This window comes from Zeus faber (assembly GCF_960531495.2).
Source record: "Zeus faber genome assembly, chromosome: 1".
NCBI classification, from domain to species: Eukaryota; Metazoa; Chordata; class Actinopteri; order Zeiformes; family Zeidae; genus Zeus; species Zeus faber.
Window position 1 is genome coordinate 59675490 of NC_137193.1, and position 19536 is coordinate 59695025.

General features: G+C 47.4%; 1 protein-coding gene across 1 annotated transcript in view; it reads left to right on the top strand.

Annotated features, from left to right (window-relative positions):
• pde4ba (phosphodiesterase 4B, cAMP-specific a) overlaps positions 1-19536 on the top strand; it is a gene marked incomplete at its 5' end in the record, with an annotated part of 121966 nt that overhangs the window by 100058 nt on the left and 2372 nt on the right. Inside the window, 5 exon segments of the mRNA XM_080011515.1 lie at positions 2781-2893; positions 14756-14849; positions 18165-18448; positions 18607-18771; positions 19339-19438. Of these exon segments, the coding sequence (XP_079867641.1) occupies positions 2781-2893; positions 14756-14849; positions 18165-18448; positions 18607-18771; positions 19339-19438 (756 nt within the window).

A 19536-nucleotide genomic window follows, 5' to 3' on the forward strand; every position in this document is an offset into this window, starting at 1 on the left:
GCTGTTATCAGAGCAGCCCTTGTGCTAGGGCGGGGGGTTGTGGAAATCCCCTGTCACGCTCTTTTTAGTGTGTGTGTGTGTGTGTGTGTGTGTGTGTGTGTGTCTGTGTGTGTGTGTGTGTGTCTGTGTGTGTGTGTCTGTGTGTGTGTGTGTGTCTGTGTCCAATGTGGGATAAAGTGGGGTTTGCTGTTCATGCAATTTTGCGTCCTCTGTTCTGTGTAGTACTTTAATATGCTGCAAGCACTGCTCAGCGTAATGTCAGTAAAGCGTCATCACTTCATGGAGCGTCCTGCAGCTCTTTCTCTACCACAACCCGGAGGTTGTTCTCTGAAACGCAAATAAGGAAGTAAGCTATAAAATGCTATTTGTTGATCATCATAGCGGAGTGCCAGTCATGTCATAGTCTGGGTACTTCTGAAATGTATTCAGAAATATGCAGGTGACGTTTGGCCAAGAAAATGACGCTAAAGTCGGTTAGACAGCATGATAGTTGGAGGTGCATGTTTTGAGATGTTCATGTGAAATAATTCCAAAGGAAGGGTGTACAGGCTATCGATATGAAGAATCTACAGACAGTGGGAATGCCGTGTACTAAAAACAACACTAACAAATGACACAAATCTTGCTGCATGCCTATGAATTACCTAAGCAATTGCATTGCATCATACAAATCATACAGTATGACAAGAGGAATTGGTCTGTTTGGTACTTTGTGGTAGGATTTGTAGTAGATAGTGTTTTTAAGGTTTGTAAGATTCTAAAGTTCCATTTTGTAATCTCACAAGGTTATTTTCAATTTAAAAAAAAAGCCAGAGTATGGTTTTGATCAGTGTCTTTGTTTGTGTTTGTGTGTCTTTTATCAGGCTAGAAGGGGAAGTAGGGTGGCAGCAGTGTTGTGTTGTTGGATTTGCATGCCACTGGAAAAGGGATCACAATAAGACTTTTACATAAGTGATACAGTAAAATGGGGCTGGCACCTTGTAACTGTAGGACGACGGATTTCGAAAATTAGGCGAAAATTGAGAACACTCCCAAAACCTCTTTTCTTAGATGTTTACTATTTGTACACATATATACAGTATTATATAAAGTTAAAGAGATGAGAATACCCATGTGCAGCCCAAGTTGGCTTCCTAAAACCTTTCTTTTTTCCAATTAGGAAAAATAGTCAAATTGCTTCTGTGACTTGCTTTCCTAGACAAAGCAACACCAGGGTGAATACTGAGGAATATTTATTTAATGAACATAAACTATTCCTACTGTACATCGCACGCTGGTGGAGTCGTCAAACAAACATGCACACTTAGTAGCTTATGTCTCTGTCTCTCCATCTATCTTTTACACTTCTCTCACTGGAGGAGGAGGGGGGGGGGGTGGGGGTGGCTGGGGGCTGGATGCCAGGTGCCTCTCGTGTTTGGGAGAGCAAACAGGCTGGCGTCTTTGATGGCGAGGAGATCAGAGCGGGGGACACATTCTACGCAGCCGCGCTAAGGTCGCCACCGCGCAAACCTCGCTGTTGTGTTGTGCTCTGCAGCTAGGAGACCCCGAGTACACACAGCAGAGCGGGGCCGGCCCGTTTGTCCATCTGTGTCCGTGTGTGTGTGTGTGTGTGTGTGCGTGTGTGCGTGTGCGTGTGCGCGTGTGCGCGTGTGCGTCCAGTCCAGCTTTACCAGCAAACCCCATCACGGAATCGCAAACGCCTTCACAACACTGACTCATTTCAACCCTGACATAGAGCGGTAACTCTCTGAAAACCACTACTCTGAAAGGACACACAAACAGAGGTTGGTCAATTCTCAGTAAAAATCGTCTACTGGAACACTGGAATCTGCAAGTGTACATTGTACATGGATACAGTTCAGTTCCATGAAATGAGCTGTAACCTACAATAATTGACACTTTACACTGTCAGAAGCCTTTCAGGAATGAATGTGAATTCAAAACTGACAACTAAAAATTGCAGTGCATTTTCAAATCAGACGCATCAAAAAAGGCCATGATAAAATCCCTGGTAAGTTACATTTTCATTCCATCTTCGTGAAGGGAACATTTCATTTCACATTCTTCTGCAAACACCAGCAGAAACATAAATGTATTGCTCCACACATCAATGAGGTGGTCCTGCTGTGGCTTTGGTCCGGGTGTCGTAGTATACAGGCTATTTAAAGACATATCACCCCCTTGTCACATGTGGTGTGTCCATCATCGTGTTTAGATTTTGGATCTTGATCTCTATGGCCAAACAAATCGGCTGCCAAGGGTTCAAATTGAGCACCCCCAATCTCTAATTTTGCACGTCAGTAATTAGTGACCGCTGAATAACTCAGCATGGATCCAGCAAAGCTGATTATTGGGAGGTAATCTAGCATATATTTGGAAAGATTTGTGTGTGTGTGGGAGGGGGGGGGGGATCAGAAGTCATAGATAACACTTAGTCATAGATAACACACAGTTTAAATATTGAGCTCATTCCACAGATTTGGCGTTGGGCAAACTTGCGTTGTGTCCAGGTGCATTTGTATGCAAGTTTTTATAGTTTGTGTGTGTATGTGTGTGTGTGTGTGTGTGTGTGTGTGTGTGTGTGTGTGTGTCTGTGTCTGTGTCTGTGTCTGTGTGCACGTGTGTTTATGTGCATCGGTGTGTGGAGGTGTGTGCACAGGGGGTAGAGTCGCGTCACATACTGTACTTACTCTTTTACCGGTCTTTCACCATTCCAGGGCGTCATTCAATCCCGTGTTGTGACCATGTGTCTCCCTGTGTCCCTCGTTGTCCACTGACAGATGAGGCCTACCAGAAGCTGGCCACGGAGACCATGGAGGAGCTGGACTGGTGTCTGGACCAGCTGGAGACCATCCAGACCTACCGCTCTGTCAGCGACATGGCCTCCAACAAGGTAGGAGAGTCTCGTGCCTTGGAACTTTTCGTTGGAAGGCCGCCTACGGGTCGCAGAGTCGCTGGCCTTGATTGTTGAGGCTGCTTTACAGTCGCCACAAGCAAGCCGTGCAGCTCATGGCGCGAACACTGTACCAGAGAGCAAAAGCATTTATAGTTGGCGCAGTGCCGTATTGATGCCATGGTGATATTCTCCCTAAAAGACTGGGAGCGATGTGCAGAAATCACCAGGGGATACAGAAAGAACTACTGTTAACATTGTAAAGGAGTCCCGAAGGAAGGATCTGAATAACTAGAAAAGTCAATGTATATGTTGTAGTCAGTGCAGGTTCATCTTTTTGAATATAACTGATTTTGACTTTGTGCAAATTGTCGGTGTAAACATATAGAAGAAGTCCCGAGGTGTTAAAATAGTCCAAATCCTTGGACAGAGACAGCGCTATCTCCTTCCATGAATTCAACACCGTCTGGTTATTTTTGTGGTCATGCATGAATGGACGGTACGGATTGTACCTGCGGACCTCTTTGCGCAGCCTTCCTTCAGAGAACGTCCATCTTGAATTACATGAAGCACACGGCGCAGAGTTCCAAAAAATTGGGAGCTGCGCGCCCTCGCAGTTATCACCGGGTGGCGCTGTCGCGAGCACTGCAATGACGTAATTCATCGCATTGGTGTTTTTATTTGCACTGGTGGTCTGGCAGAAGGAATTTGAAAGGTGGTCCAGTCCGGTCATGAACACTTGCTATCCTACCACACCAATGGAAATACTTTCCCTGCCTTGGGTGTTGCGTTTCCTCTGCATCATTGCGTAGGTGTGGTGATTCGTAAATGTTCTTTCCCTTTTTCTTAGGGTCGTGGGCCCATTCTTATTCAATTACCAATGTAACCCCTCAGCAAAATGATCCCGAGGCCTACCGTGTCCTTCCACTGCCAGGGGAGGAGAGATTAACTCCCAAATTCAAAATAAACCAAGTGTTCCCATCGCACTCCACCTCTCTTGTCCCGGAAACATCACAGTTCCATTACAGAGAAGCGTCTACGTTAAGAGGGTTCAATCTATTTTGGAAGATCTCTATCTGGCAATGAGGCTCAGAAGAGCTTCTCTACCAGCCCATAATACAGTACAGGGGGCATAGCAACAAACCACCTGACCACAGAGCGATGATGCTTGTTTGAAAGAGAGTGAACGTTGGAGTCACAGCTCTCGCTTGAATTTTGAGGTTGGTGTGCAGATGAGGCCAGTTGCGATTTTTTGTCAGCTCCTGTAATTCAGACGAGGGCGACGAGAAATCGTCGCGGTTTGAAAGGATCCGACGCTGCCGCTACCTTTTTCATTGGCCCCACACGGCCATTTGTCTTGATACACAGTGATGTACAGAAGCAGCGTGAACGTAGCCTAAGACGTGTCATCACCCTTTCACCATCCTCCAGCCTTACCTCAAAGTAGAATTATGACCTAAATCACCAGGAAGTGATGCAAAAGTCACATCGGTTCCAATATGACTTTTCAGACTCACATTGGGTCACCCACTTTGAGTATGAATCAGACTTAGGACCCAGTCAGATTTGAAAAGATCAGATTCAATGTGGTCTTTGCTTTTCAACTGTTCTGCATTCTGGTCAATGTGACCGTGCAGTTCCTCGACATACCAGGCTGCGTTTTCATGCTGTTTCACATCGGAAGTCTTTGTTAATGCTTCAGCAGATTATGTGATTAACCCCGAAGTGAATTCTTGACTTGAATGAGCCAAGTATGCCCCAACATAGTGTTAAATAATCACAGAAACAGATATTCCAACTTTCCACACACTTAAACATCTTATCGCACGGTGTGCTGTCCTCGCTGACGAACCCAGCGGGTTGCCACATGGCCCGGGTAGCAGCAGTCTGCATGACAACAAGTTGTGGATTGAGCCAAATAGGAAAACTGGACATTGCGAAACAAAAAGGGCAAAAAACAAAACAAAAAAACAACAAAACTGGACAACAGGATGCTGGGGGTGCAGCGCTGGTTCAAACACAATAAACACAAGGAGGAAAGAGAGGAAACATACATATATGTGCGGTGTGTGTGTGTGTGTGTGTGCTGGAGGGGGGGGGGGCATCCCTGCAGACCCCTGGGCAGAGTGACTCTCTCTTCCCGTCTCCTTCCTGATCGACCGTGCTTTCCCCAGACGACAATAGGTTTCCCATCATGCCATTGGGCACAATTAATAGTGCTGTTTATTTCTCCCATTGCTGCCGTCATTCTCAAACATACACACACACACAAGCAAGGGGATTTTCCCAATGAAATTGAGACGCACGCATTTCTTTGCGTGCTCTGGTCAACAAATGTGAGCAATTAAATCGCATTACATCAGTAATAACAACTACTTAACCCCCAAGTCAGACATGGAGGGAGGCTCGGATACAGAAACGGGCAGATAAACCCAGGCGGTACAGTATATTCCTTGCATTGAGTTAGAAAAGAAGCCTTGCGGTCCTCTGTGTCTTATTTCAGACAGAAGCACAGAGTAACCTGTGAAGGCATATTGTGCTCCATCCGTATCTGCAGTTATGGCCCTCATTTAAATTCATATTTGTGAAAAGACTTAAGATGTCGGTGTCACACACACACGATATGATAGAGCAAGTACTCCTTGTTTTTTTGGGTGTTTTTTTTCTGTTTTTTTATACACCTCTCTTTTTGAGGCCCTACGGCCAGATAACAGAAACAGCCTAAAATAACAGTCCTATCGCGCTGAAAGAATTTATTCTGCTTTTGTGGTTTCGAAAAAGAAGAAACACGTTTTCCAAATGTACGATGAAAACTATGAAAGGTATGACGGGAACAATGTAAGTTGGGTATTTGAAGAATTTCGATTTTTTTTTTTCTTGAAAAGAATTTCATAAGATTACATTGGATACATATTATGTATCCAGTGAGGATGCACAAATGACTGGCGGCTAGAGAGTTCTCCCTACTAAAAGTCATTTCAGACAAATTAAATATTGACTAATGAAAAATGAAGAATAAAAAATAGGGCAAAACGCACAAGGTGTCGGGTGTTTCGTCTCGGTGTTTGGATAGAGATTCTTCTCGTCCGCTTAGGTGTTGCATAATGTGTTTGTTTGGGTGGTTAAGTCGGTCCACGCGGCAGAGCCTCCGAACGGCATGTAGGCAGGTACGGTGGGTCAGCGGGTTAGGACACGTTACCGTTTGAGGCTTAGACGAGAGGAGATGAGACCCCAGACATGATGATCCTTCACCATCACCTTGCGACGTTGTAGAAGAGGCTCTCCTCACAAGACTCCATGTTATTATGCCTAGTGTGTGTGTGTGTGTGTGTGTGTGTGTGTGTCTGTGTGTGTGTGTGTGTGTGTGTGTGTGTGCGTGTGTGTGTGTGTGTGTGTGCGTATGTGTGTGTGTGTGTGTGTGTGTGTTCACCGCAGGATAAACCCATTCCTGCTATCTGCTCGTTCCTTCTGCTTAAACACTGTGTTCCCTACACTTATGGCCCAAACATATATACATACAGGGTAGGGTTCACATTCCTTCTAGTGTGTGTGTGTGTGTGTGTGTGTGTGTGTGTGTGCGTGTGTGAAATACTGTCTCTTACCTATCCTTCACCTCACCTTGTTTTCAGAGTAAACCAACATGCCACACAACAATCTAGCGCCCTCAACTGTAATCGCGTCACCGGATCCCGACGCATTTATTGTTAATGAGAATGCGCCAATGGGCTCGCGGGGCCGCAGACCACCGCCAGAATGAATGGGAAGACTGTTATTGGCCTCGTGGCAGAATTTTAAACCGGAGCCTCGTGTAACGGGAGGTGAAACACTAGAAGCACCTCGCCGACACCAATTCCAGCCGCCAAGTTTATTTCTACAGCCCTTAGTCACAGGACGGTTTTCAAAGGGTTTGGTGTGCTTCACCTTTCACGTAGAAATCAACAGTGTCCCCTCGTCCATGTGCCCTGGTCTGGTTTTATGGGAATAGAAACAGACGAGGAAACTCAAAGGACAGAGTTGGGTTCAAAGGAGTAGAATAGGAGGAAACGTAGTCACTTGGGAGATATGAAACCAGATAACAAATGACAACAGTGTTGTTGTTGTTGTTGTTGTTGTTGTTGTTGTTATCCCGGAGGATCTGATGAACTTAGCTACTCCTCTGCCTCTAGGTCTTAAACTTTCACCTAAATTTGCTTTCAAGCGGGACGGGAAGAAAAAAAACACTTGGCAAGCTTTCATAAATTCAGCCAAAAAAAAAAAAAAATAAATAGCTGGCCATAAACAGGAATGCATAAGTCACCGGAATGGTCAGTGCAATATTGACAGTGTAAACCGTGTGAGTGTGTCCAACGATAGTGAGCAACTGGGTTAACAGCGAGAAAGAGGAGTGGCAGGGTAGGGGGCGGGTCTAGCCTCTGGAGAGGGTGTGTGTGTATGTGTGTGTGTGTGTGTGTGTGTGTGTGTGTGTGTGTGTGTGTGTGTGTGTGTGTGTGTGTAAGGCAAAAAGCCTCACACACAGACACACTCTCACACGCGGGAGGGAGCGTAGAGCCTAGTCGGAGCGCACAGCTCACAGTGAGTCAGTGTGGCTGTGGCTCTTCACATCCAAACGTCCCAAGGTGCAACTCGGGCTGTTCTGCACAGCGAGCGCTGAGCGAGCACGGAGCCTGGGCGCACGCACGGGACGCCCGACGCCACAGGACCGCCGCCTTCCTCCGCTCTCCCTCCTCAACCCAACACCATGGGAGCCTGCTGCTTCGACAAGAAGGAAAAGAAATTAGGGCGGCTGAACGGCTGGAGGAAGGTGAGGAAGGATTTGCATTTTTATTTTGTCGGAAATTGTCGTTGGCGCGTTCTTCGGATTTTCTCCTCGTTTTTGGTCTTGTTTCTCAAACGTAAAAGTTCTCGGGTTCATTTGCAAGTTGCAGTCGCTCTCTCGTGGGAATCTCATTTTTATGAGTTTCAAAGGACTCTGTTGTGGTCGATGAGGAACCTTTAAGAAGAGTTTTGACTTGAGATGTTAACGGAGTTTACATTGCTGGAATGTCTTAAACATAACATGGTGTAATCTGCGCACAGATACACATCAGAGGTATATTTCAGCATCCTGAATCAAAAGCTGTTTATTGGAGCTCCTAAAAAGTTAAAGCAGAACAGGAACATGCACTTTTGATGTTATTATGTGTCCAGTGAGGACGCACATGGCCCCTGGGACGACAATGGGAATCAAGCTTTGTCTCAGTGTTGGTAGCAGAGGGCTGCCGTGCTTCATGGTTTTGATGAACTTCCTATCTGTTTTAGCTGTTTGTGCTTATTAACACACTGTTTTGAGGGACTTTAACTTCATTCAGGGTTCAATTAAATTGTGTTCAGTTGTTCAGCTGAACTCAATAAAATTTGTATTTCTTTGGATTTCTCAGATAATTTTTTTTTCATTCTTATCCATGGTCGCAGCATTGCAGGGATGGCCCTTGTTGAATTACATTCCTAGGTCGACTAATATTTGCAATTCCACGGAGCCGTTTGGCATTCCCTCCGATTGCCCTGTTTGGAAACATGTCATTAGACATAAAAGTGGAACTTGAGAGAAGGGTTTTTTATTTTATTGACGTTCTTCGAGCAGAATCAAATGTTGCCTTAAAGGTTAAAGTGGATGTTGATGTGAGCAGCTGTGGGTCCAGATAAGCAGTGTCTGAGCTGCTTCCCAACGGGCCAGGTCATCTGGAAGGGAGGTAGGGGGGGGGTTTTCAAGACAACATAATGATGGGTCAAGAATCAGGGTGACGTTTATCAACTCTCCCCAAAATGATCGTCATTTTACATAATTTATCTTTGTGTGTCAAATCTGTCATTTGAGCATTGTCTGTCAAATTATGCACAAACCGCAACAAACTTCTTTGCGCTTTTTATTGAGTTTGTAAAAGTGTTTTTCTTGGTTGCACTGCTACCTGTGGCCAGGTTATGCAGCCACCCAGCTGCATTTTCCTGCCAAAATAACGGGTGTCGCGAACCATGTCTGAACTCGCCGAGCTCGGATGGGCGGGGGAGACGGGAAATGAGAGGCTCAGCCGAGAAATGTGTTTGATGACAGAGTAATTTACGGTTGACTTTCCCTCCTGTGTGATCCTGGAAACGATGGCTCCAAGTCAAAACTTCTCATATTGAGAGATGAGGGAAACGTACGCAAAAATGCGCTTTCTCACTGCACACACACACACACACACACAGCCTGTGGCACCGGCACAGAGGGAGGTATGAGTGAATCAGAGGAAGTGAGAGGTAGTATAGCCCTCTCTCTCTCTCTCTCTCTCTCTCTCTCTCTCTTTGGTTTTCTCTCTCTCTCTCCTGAGTTGTCGGTACCTGATGGAGAGCTCATGAACTGACAGACAGATATTCGTTTCCAACATGAGTTGCCATGGCCCAATCATCAATGCCTCAAAATGCATGCCAAAGACGGGCTGATTTTGTACAATTCTACTGTATTTGCCTTGGTATTAAAGTGAGGCTAAAGTAAAGGATGCTTAAAGCCTGGCAAGCAGCGATGAATAAGTACCATGATGTTTCAAAGGAAACCAAGCTGAATCACGTTTCGGTTCTCCGTTATACTTGAGACGGTCTCGGTCGGGCTTCGTGGTAACGATAAGAAGAGGGTGTGATGAAGGGGGCTAATCTGGTAGTGTGGTTGTAGGCCTTGTCATTGCCAGCTTACAAGTCATCAATCTTCTTGAAGGGCCAACTGGCAACCTCGTGCAGACTGAACCCAGGACGCCCACTAGTGTCTCAAAGCCATAACTTCAATCTGTGCCGGCACAGTCCGAAAATATATGGCTTGGATCTAGAGTGCGAGAGAACCTGTGCCAATGTAGGTAGCTGAGCAGTGCAATGTGGCATAGAATACAAAGATGCATTCCTTAGTTTCTTAATACGTACGCGGTCAACTGAGGCGTCATTTTTGCCTTATCAATCCGGTTTGACTCGAGTAAGATGACGAACACATCCGTGAGCGTGCTTGTGGTTATGCCCACGTATCCAGCAAGCATCACATATGCTTCCACGGGAGGTGAACGCATCTTTCTTCGTCTGAGGTGAACCCTCTGTCAGAATCACCGGCGAGTTTAAGTGGGGGGAGACTCCTTGCTGCTCCCCGTCACTCTCCGCTCGACCGCCCCAGCACAGTTGGCCGTCCGGTGGCATCACGTCTGAATGGGGGGAAGCTCGGGTCTTTTCTTTTTTCCTCCTCATACACAATGAAATGCCACGGGCTCCATTCACCTTCTCTGCCACAGTGACTCCCTGCTGAATCAACGAGGGAGGGAGGGAGGGGCAGAAGAAGAGGGAGAGAGAGAGAGACGGTTGAGAGCGAAAGGTTAGGAGGACACGGAGCGAGGGAGGCACGGAACTCCAGCGAGGCATGAGACAGAGAGGAGGAGGAGGAGGAGGAGGAGGAGGAAGAGCACAGAAGGGAAGACGAAGGGGAGGGAAGGAGCCAAAGATGACGGAGGAAGACAGGACAGAGAAGGAGACAGAAAACCAGGGTCGAGTGCTGCAAAAGATACTTTCTTTTCGTCGGTTTGGCTTTGAGAGTCAGAGACCCCACAGAGCTGTCGGTGGAGCGAGGAAGAGTCAGGACGGCTCCCCCACCGTCCATCTTTTATCATTTAGCTGCGATTGTCCAAACAAAGCGTTTGATTATGTCTATTACGGGGGGGGTTCAACTGCAGATAGAAATGCAGTCACGTCCTGAAGAAAAAATTATATTCTGCTGCTATCAATTGTGCTTGATTGCGTGGTGGATGCCGCAGGGTTCTTGAGGTGCTTGAACTGCTTGAACTGCTTCAAAATTTTCCAGAATCTCTTAGGCTATGCCAGGGAAATGTAAATTTAATCCAGCATGGTTGTAAATAGACATTTACAATACTAGATGACAATGACATTAATTATATATATATATAGATAGATAATAAATATACTGTACTAATATAAATAATAGACTAAGACTAAAAAATATATATTTAAAAATGACTTGAAAGTCCTCGATTCTCATTTTGTAATTCCAGAATGAACCCTAATGTAGGTTTGTGTGTGTGTGTGTGTGTGTGTGTGTGTGTGTGTGTGTGTGTGTGTGTGTGTGTGTGTGTGTGTGTGTGTGTGTGTGTGTGTGTGTGTGTGTGTGTGTGTGTGTGTGTGTGTGTGTGTGTGTGCGCGTGTGTGTGTGTGTCCGAGCACCTGTTTGTACCGGTGTTCCTCTAAGTCTCCAGGGCAGCGTGGCTCCCCAACACGTTGCAGTTGGACCTCCCACACTAGCGTTCCAGGTCTCCTCTTATATTATGCAGCAGCCTGTTACATAAAGACTCCACCGTCCCTCCACTGTGATTTCTCTTTTCCTGTTTTGTTTTTTTCTGCAATCCCTGTCTCCTTCTCTCCCTCTGTCGGGAGGATAATCCGGAATCCTCTCTGGAAGTGTTTGATCTACCTCTCTTCATTCCGAACACATAGCGACACACACACACACACACACACACACACACACACACACACACACACACACACACACACACACATATAGACGCCACCAATTGAAAGGTTCACTTGCAGTTCTCCTGACGGAGCCGCCGGCAGTAGAATCATTTAATAACTGAGTATAGGGATAAGAGACAAATGAAAGCAGCGGGAACACACACACACACACACACACACACACACACACACACACACACAGACACATACACACACCCTGAAACAGGCCGCTGCTAATGACATAACAGGGTTCCAGTCAGGTGGCCTCAGACTGGCGTGTTGTTCCACGGACTGCCAATTGATTCCGCCATGGCAGCAGACGCACACATAGATTGATGACGGCATTGGCACGTGGTGAGCGGGAGAGAAATTGACATGTGCGAGTGAGGAAACACAGGTGGGAGGGCGGGAGGGATAGATGGAGAGAGAGAGAGGGAGAGAGTTTAGGAGGCAGAGTGTGTGGTGGGTCCTCGTGACAGCTCGGCCAGCAACCGCCGCGCGCCTGACTGGCAGGCAGGCAGGTGGGTAGGTATGAGGGAAAGCCTTCTCCTTTCCTTTCCTCACTCCTCCTCCCCTCCTCCTCTCATACTTTCCTTGCCCCCTCTCCTCTCTGGATGAAGGAAGGGAGAAAAAAAAGGGCTTAAGCTTCTCATCCGATTCCGTTGCCATGGCACACCGGTGTTCTAGTAATTGGTGTACATACAGTACATTCGCACACATGAGCCCAGAGGGGGCGTGAGAGAGACAGAGAGAGAGCGAGAGAGCGAGAGAGCGAGAGAGAGAGAGAGAGAGAGAGAGAGAGAGAGAGAGAGAGAGAGAGAGAGAGAGAGAGAGAGAGAGAGAGAGAGAGAGAGAGAGAGAGAGAGAGGAGAGTGGTGGGCTGATGTCACCTAAATAGGGAAAAGGATGCAATTATCTACCATCTCCTTCACTCTTTATTTCTCTACCTCTCTCTCTCTTCCAACCTTTCTCTCTCTCTTTGTCTCTTTTTTCTTTCTTTTCCTTCTTCTACTCCTCCTCCCTGACAGTCTTTCCCGCTCTCCAGCCGCCTCCCGTCGCACGTGTTAAAAATAGCCCGAAGTAAACACCCTCACAAGCCTCTCTTATATTATTATTGGATGCAGATAATGAACCAACTCACGGGTCCCCACAATGGCGGCGACACGCAGTGCTGTCAGGAGGCGGGAAAGAGGGAGAGAGATGGGGGGGGGGGGGGGGGGGTTAATGAAAATGCACATTCCTTTAAACATGACCCCTGCCTCCCGCAACGCTCGTTGTTTTACTGTAGGCAGGTAGCCCACGCATGCCTTTACAACAGCTGATTTCTTTTAAGGGAAGGGATGGGGAGAGAGGAGGCTTCCTAAAGATCCTCCAGGCTGGATCTTATCATATGAGCCAAACCCCCAAACTACCTTTTAGATACGCACACACACACACACGCACACGCACACGCACACGCACACAATCTTAAAGACATGCCCACACACACTCACATACACAGCAATGGTAAGATGTACTCGGGGCTCCCCCCTTCCCCCACTTTCTGTCGAATCATGTGTTCTGAATAGAGCGTGTTGCTGGGGTTGGCAGACTAGCGCAGGGAGACGAGAGACGGAGGGAGGGAGAGGGGGAGAGAGGGAGGGAGAAAGAAAGAGAAGAGAGAGAGAGCCACAGCAGCCGGAGCAGCCAACTGAGACTAATCCAGTGGAGGAACCCCCCCTCCAGTCAGATGAACATCGCTGCCTGTCGCCCCCCCCCCCCCACTCCTCCTCTTGTCTCCATCGCAGCTTTTCTCCCTCCCTCCCTGCCTCCCGCCCTGCCTGCCTCCCTCCTCCCCCCTCCGTTCCTCTTCATTATGCATCAGTGAGCTGAGAACCTCGGGCTCATAGCTGTAGACGTCGCTGCTCAGGCCGGTCGAGCCAGCTCCCTGGATCCCCCTGCCTAACGCCGTCCTCGATACCTCCCGAAGGACGACCATGAAGAGCCGCGGCTCCTCCGCTGCCGAGAGAGACTGCGAGCCGTCACCCATCCCCTCTCCTCGCCGCTAAAGGGAGGAAAGACGCGGAGAAGAACAGATATTTTTGCTCCACCTTCGGCCGCTGGGAAAAAGGGAAAAATCCTGTCTGTCGTCGTCGCTGTCGTTGTCACACCCCGCCAGCCCCGTTGATTTTTTTAAAACCTTTTTATTGGAATACAGTTCTGGCTCTGTGTCGGGAGGTGAAAACGGGGTCCAAAATGCCTGAAGCCAACTACCTGCTCTCTGTGTCTTGGGGTTACATTAAGGTGTGTGGCGTCTACCTCCCTACCTACATAGCATGCCGGGATGCCGCGCCACCACCATTACCGTTTATTTATTGTTGAGGCTGAGAGTGGTTGCTTTGGTAGTCTAACGGATTATGATGATGGCGTAGTGTGGCGATGCGATTTAAAAAATTTGCGTTATCGATCGTTATTGAGGTCTCTTCATGATGTGCCTGTTTGTGCCCAGTCTGCAATTTAAACTGTACAATCAAATTATATATGATGTGAAGGGATCTTTTTGTCTGGGACAGAATGCTGTTTGGTGGCTCAGTCTCCATCTTGAGTCCTCTGCAGAGCTCTGTCTGCGTGCGTGTGTGTGCGTGTGTGCCTGTGTGTGTCGATGTGTGTGTGTGTGTGTGTGTGTGTGTGCGTGCGTGTGCGCGTGTGCGTGCATGAGCACATGTGTGTGTGGTGTGAGGCAGTGCCATAAACAGCTGCCACTGCAGTGCCTGTGTATCTGTTTCAGATCCCTCATACATCCCTGGCGCTAAACCGTTTTATCTGCTACACCAGCGCTCGTGTCCTGTCGCCTCACGCCAATAGCGGCTGAATGCTTTTGCTGTGCGGTAATGAGTAACCAAAAACACAGGAGACCATTCTGTGTAGCGGTTTTCCTCTGGAAAGAATCAAAATTCCTGCACGCTTATGCAATGAGCGCAGTAAAATGCAGCAAATAGGATGAGGTGCGGTGAAACTGTTAATTGTTTACAGGAGGAAGTTTGGAAGGATGGGCGATTGGACGATGGGGGGGGTTTAGGGGGCAATTAAGGGCAATGGCCTCCCCATTAGTAACACAAATAACCTACACATATTATGTTTTGGATTAAGGGGGAAAAAAATAACACAATGTTTCTCCTTGCAATCCCCACCCTGATCGTGCCCACTCCTATCCCACCAGCTCCTGACATGATGGAATAAATGTGGGCACTTGTGATGCTGTTCTTTCCGTGGAATTGGGCGCCATCGTTTTGACTAGGTTTTCCCTCAATGGAAACTGATGATATTCTCTCCCCCCCACCACCCCCCATCCATCTCTCTGCCCTGCAGTTCAAGAGAATGTTGAATCGGGAGCTGACGCACCTCTCGGAGATGAGTCGGTCCGGGAATCAGGTTTCCGAATTCATCTCCAACACGTTCCTAGGTAAATGAAACGCATGCACAATTTCCTGAGTGCACACACACAAAAACACACAATCAAACTGATTCTCCACTTTCCTTCACCAACAAAAATAACAATAGATTATACCAAGATACTGTCTAAAGTCTCTATGATCTTCATACTGTATATATCAACATAAACATCCACAAAAACGTGTGTGTGTGTGTGTGTGTGTGTGTGTGTGTGTGTGTGTGTGTGTGTGTGTGTGTGTGTGTGTGTGTGTGTGTGTGTGTGTGTGTGTGTGTGTGTGTGTGTGTGTGTGTGTGTGTGTGTACTGGGGTTCACATAGAGCCTCCATTTTGCACCGTGCAACTTGTTCTGGCAGGCTCTTTGCGGGGGTGTTGCATAAAATGCTGCGCCATTAAGCTTTGCCTGGGATGTTTATGACGCAGAGGCTAGAGACTAGAAAATCGCTATAAAATTTTTAAGAGAAAAAGTCGGTTCCCCGGAAACGGCCTCCAAAAAAAGGTTAAAAGGGTTAGAAGGTTTCCTACTTGCTGCGAGCAGCGATTTTAATTGATACATGAGCTTGTTAACGCGGAGTTTAGCCAGCGGACTGGAACTGGAACTGGACTCTAGATCTAAGGATCGATTGATACGAGACACAAGGATATATTATTAAGGGGCACAGTGCTTGAAATGTGTCTTGTAATCCATGGAACATGCTGGAAAAGGCTTTAAATGTTATTCTCCCAATTATTCCCTCAGAAAGATAGAGCGCAGGCGGGCGGATCATGTGATTTTCAGATGGGAGGATAAGGACACTATATCTACAATTCTATGCAGCTATAGCCGTTGATTTGTGCGACTCAGCTCCCTGATCTGGCCCAATCTGGCTGAAGGTGGATCTCCGCCCACTGGATCAAAGGGGATAGGATCTGCGTGGAGGGTGAACCAAGGATGGGTGGAGGACCAACGCGGGGGAGTCATGATGCAGAGACGAATGGCGCAATGCCATCCAAGGAACGCTACAGCCTGGCTGTAGATTGGGGTTCCTCACGGAGAGTGAGAGTGAGGGTTGGGATTCAGGAAGGGGGGAGGTGGACGGTAGTTGGCCACAGAGGAACCCCTCTTAGCTGGCCGTCAGATGAGCACGGCAGATTGGGTGACTCATACCAGCTGTCTTTGTCAGCAGGGACATTCTCTTGTCTTTACTCCGGCCCTCGCCGTCACCATCTCTCCCCCTTTTTCCGTATTCCCCGCCGTAGGGAATGCAGGGTTAGATGGATATCTCCAGGTTAAAAAGGAGGAGGCGCTTTCCTTGTATGAAGGTGACAAGGCAGGAAAACAACCATGGTTTGCGAAGTCTTCAGCTGGTCCATCCATCATCCATCCATCCATCCATCCATCTAACCTTCCATCCATCCATCCACCCATCTAACCATCCATCCAACCATCCACTCATTTAACTATCCATCCATCCATCTAACCATCCATCTGTCCACCCATCTAACCATCCATCCATCCATCCAACCATCCATCCATCCATTTAACCATCCATCCATCCAACCATCCATCCCTCTATCTAACCATCCATCCATCCATTTAACCATCCGTCCATCCATTTAACCATCCATCCGTCCATCCATCCATCCATCCATCCCTCTATTCATCCAGCCAGCCGGTCATCGATTGGGCCATTCATTGAGATTAATGCTGCATCAAATTGGACTTCTATCCCACTCTGCCCATCAACTCCTACAGTAGATAGAAAAAGTAAATTTTGGTTCCATGGTGGTCACTCTGGTATACACACCCCTTTATCATACACACTCCTATATCTTTACCAGATTTGTAGGCTTGGAATATCGCAATAATCATGGATTGTGTGTGATATTTTTTTCCTTGGAAGAGAAATCTGGATAGATTTTTGGATGTTTCCAGAAGGGGATTTTGGTGTGGGTGGCACACTGACCCTTCACGTGAGCCGCTTCCCTGCCACAGCTGTTCACTTTGCATAATTCCATCATAAGTCCTTCCACTGGCCACTGTTAAAACAATATGCTTAGCCATCATTCCAGCCTCCATTCAAAGTACACAAACTGAAATGAGCTGAGTCTGTGTCTATTGTATCACAGTCAAGACCAGTGCTAGTGATTCCAGTGGCATCGCAGCGCACACACGGCACACATCGCGGCAGCGCCAATGGTAATAATGGCCTGTAATATAACGGAGGGCAGTATATTCCTCCTCTCCTTGTTTCCCACGCAGTGCATGTCTGCGAGCGCTTAATCGGCCATTCTAAATTACCAGCGACTGGAGGAGAGAGAGACAGAACGGGGGAGCGAGAGAATGTGAGAGTGATTATTTGAACTGCAGCTGGTAATTGAATAACCCACAACAGGGGAAGGTTGATAGGCCAGTGTGAGCTTAGTTGAGGCTTGACAGATGAGTGCCAGGCATAGCCAGACAGAGCACGGCTCCCCGCAGAATTTCAGGAGATTATTATTTAGGTATATATTGTATTTTAGTTGTTTGATAGGGGGGGCGGTAATGGCTATTCTAATGATGTTGATAATAATAATAATAATAATAAACTTTGTTTGTGGAGGACTTTTCTTAAACGGACTGCACCGAGTGTACTTTATGTGGCCGGTGTAAAAACGGTAAAAGCAACACAATAACAATTCAACAAGAGATTACAGCACAGGAAAAGTAAATCATTAACCAACATATGAACAAATTGGAATTCGGAAGTAGTAAAGAGCAAAGACAGAACGATCGGACGAGTCAGTACAGACCTTCCCACCACCACAGCACGGAAGGACCCTCTTTGTTGGGACCTAGAATCCCCAAGAATAGTTACACTTTCTTAAGCACTTTTCTTTATCCAATTGACAATTTTGAGGAAGAAGATAAAGAGAAACCACGGCCCCAAGTCATGGAGTGATAGGTTGCAGCTGCGGAGGCTACAGCGGCCTTTCAAGACCCAGTTCACAGAACCTTTCGGCGCTGGGGCTGTCGATGGACTGACCTTTTGGGAATGAAAAGAACGGGAGACGAGAGCCGAGCCACCTGCAGAGAGAGAAAGATGTTCTGCCGTCGGGGGGGGTTGAACAGAGGGAGTGTAGGGAAGGGAAGCTGCGCAGCTGGATGGATGGATAGTGAATGGAGAGATTAATCAATTCATTCAGGTGCAGGTGTTTGGTCTCCACTGAGAGAAGGAATTAAATGGAATATGAACAGACAATCCCCTTTATTCCACCTCTCTTGTGCTTCTCTGACAATAGGCCCTTCTATTCTTTGTCTCTTCATTTTTTCAAGACACTTTGTCCAACCTTCTCTCCTCCCCCGCAGACAAACAGAACGAGGTGGAGATCCCGTCTCCGACGTCCAAGACAAGAGAGAAGAAGAAGCAGCAGAAGCAGCAGCTGATGACGCAGATCAGCGGCGTGAAGAAGGTGTCGCACGGGCCCTCGCTCTCCAGCAGCTCCATCTCGCGCTTCGGCGTCAAGACGGACAAGGAGGAGCTCCTCTCCAAGGAGCTGGAGGACCTGAACAAGTGGGGGCTAAACATCTTCACCGTCTCCGAGTTCTCCAACAGCCGGCCACTCACCTGCATCATGTATGCCATCTTCCAGGTAACGCAGGGGCTTTCTTCTTTCTCCTCTTCAAATGGAAGTCCATTGTCCATTGAAATGTCCATTCACGTATTACCCTTCCACATAAGGCTGTACCAAGTTTATACCTTTACTCCATTTTGACTAAACACCTCATGGCTGTTGGCTCTTGTCCGTAGGAGAGAGACCTGTTGAAAACGTTCAAGATCCCAGTGGACACGTTCGTGGCCTACATGATGACGCTGGAGGACCACTACCACTCAGATGTGGCGTACCACAACAGCCTGCACGCCGCCGACGTAGCCCAGTCTACGCACATCCTCCTCTCCACCCCAGCGCTGGATGTAAGTCTCAACCCAGGATTGCATTTGAAGGAACCAAAATGTATTTCTAGACCACCACCACTACTCCCTTCAGCCTCCCTTCCTGTATTTCTTTATCTCCCATCTCAAAATACTGCTCGGCCCGCCAGGGTGACGCAGTCGGGCCAGAGTGCAACGGCCCCAGCATGTCATCATACACTCTGCTTTCTGAATTTATCCCATCTTTCACCCTAGCGTACAGTACATCCTGTTCCAGCCGTTCTCCTCCAGTGTAGAAGATAAACAGCCACAAACCACAATCCCTGCTAGTTTGCAAGCGAATAGACTAAAGAACCTTATATTTTGGTATTTGGTAATTTCATCGCACACATTAGAGTTAAATCCAGCATCAGGATTCTTCAGCAACAATGCGAGGGCTGTTATCTCCTACTCAGACAGAGCAAGGGGAATCAATAGTTCACCAGCATGGATTAACTGTTCTATTATGTTCCGCTGTTCCGCTGATTTTATCTTGAATTCGTGGGTAACGCTGTGTCTTTTTCCTTCCTCCCTCGCTCTCTTTTTTTCCTTTTTCCGTTTTCTTTACAGGCGGTCTTCACAGACCTTGAGATCCTCGCGGCCATTTTCGCTGCAGCTATCCATGACGTCGACCACCCTGGAGTATCAAACCAATTCCTGATCAATACCAGTAAGTGCAAAATATCCATTGCAATTCCGCAGAGGGCTGATTGAAAACAGGGGATGGCACCCCCTCGATCGCTCTAGTAATAACAACAATCCGTCTCT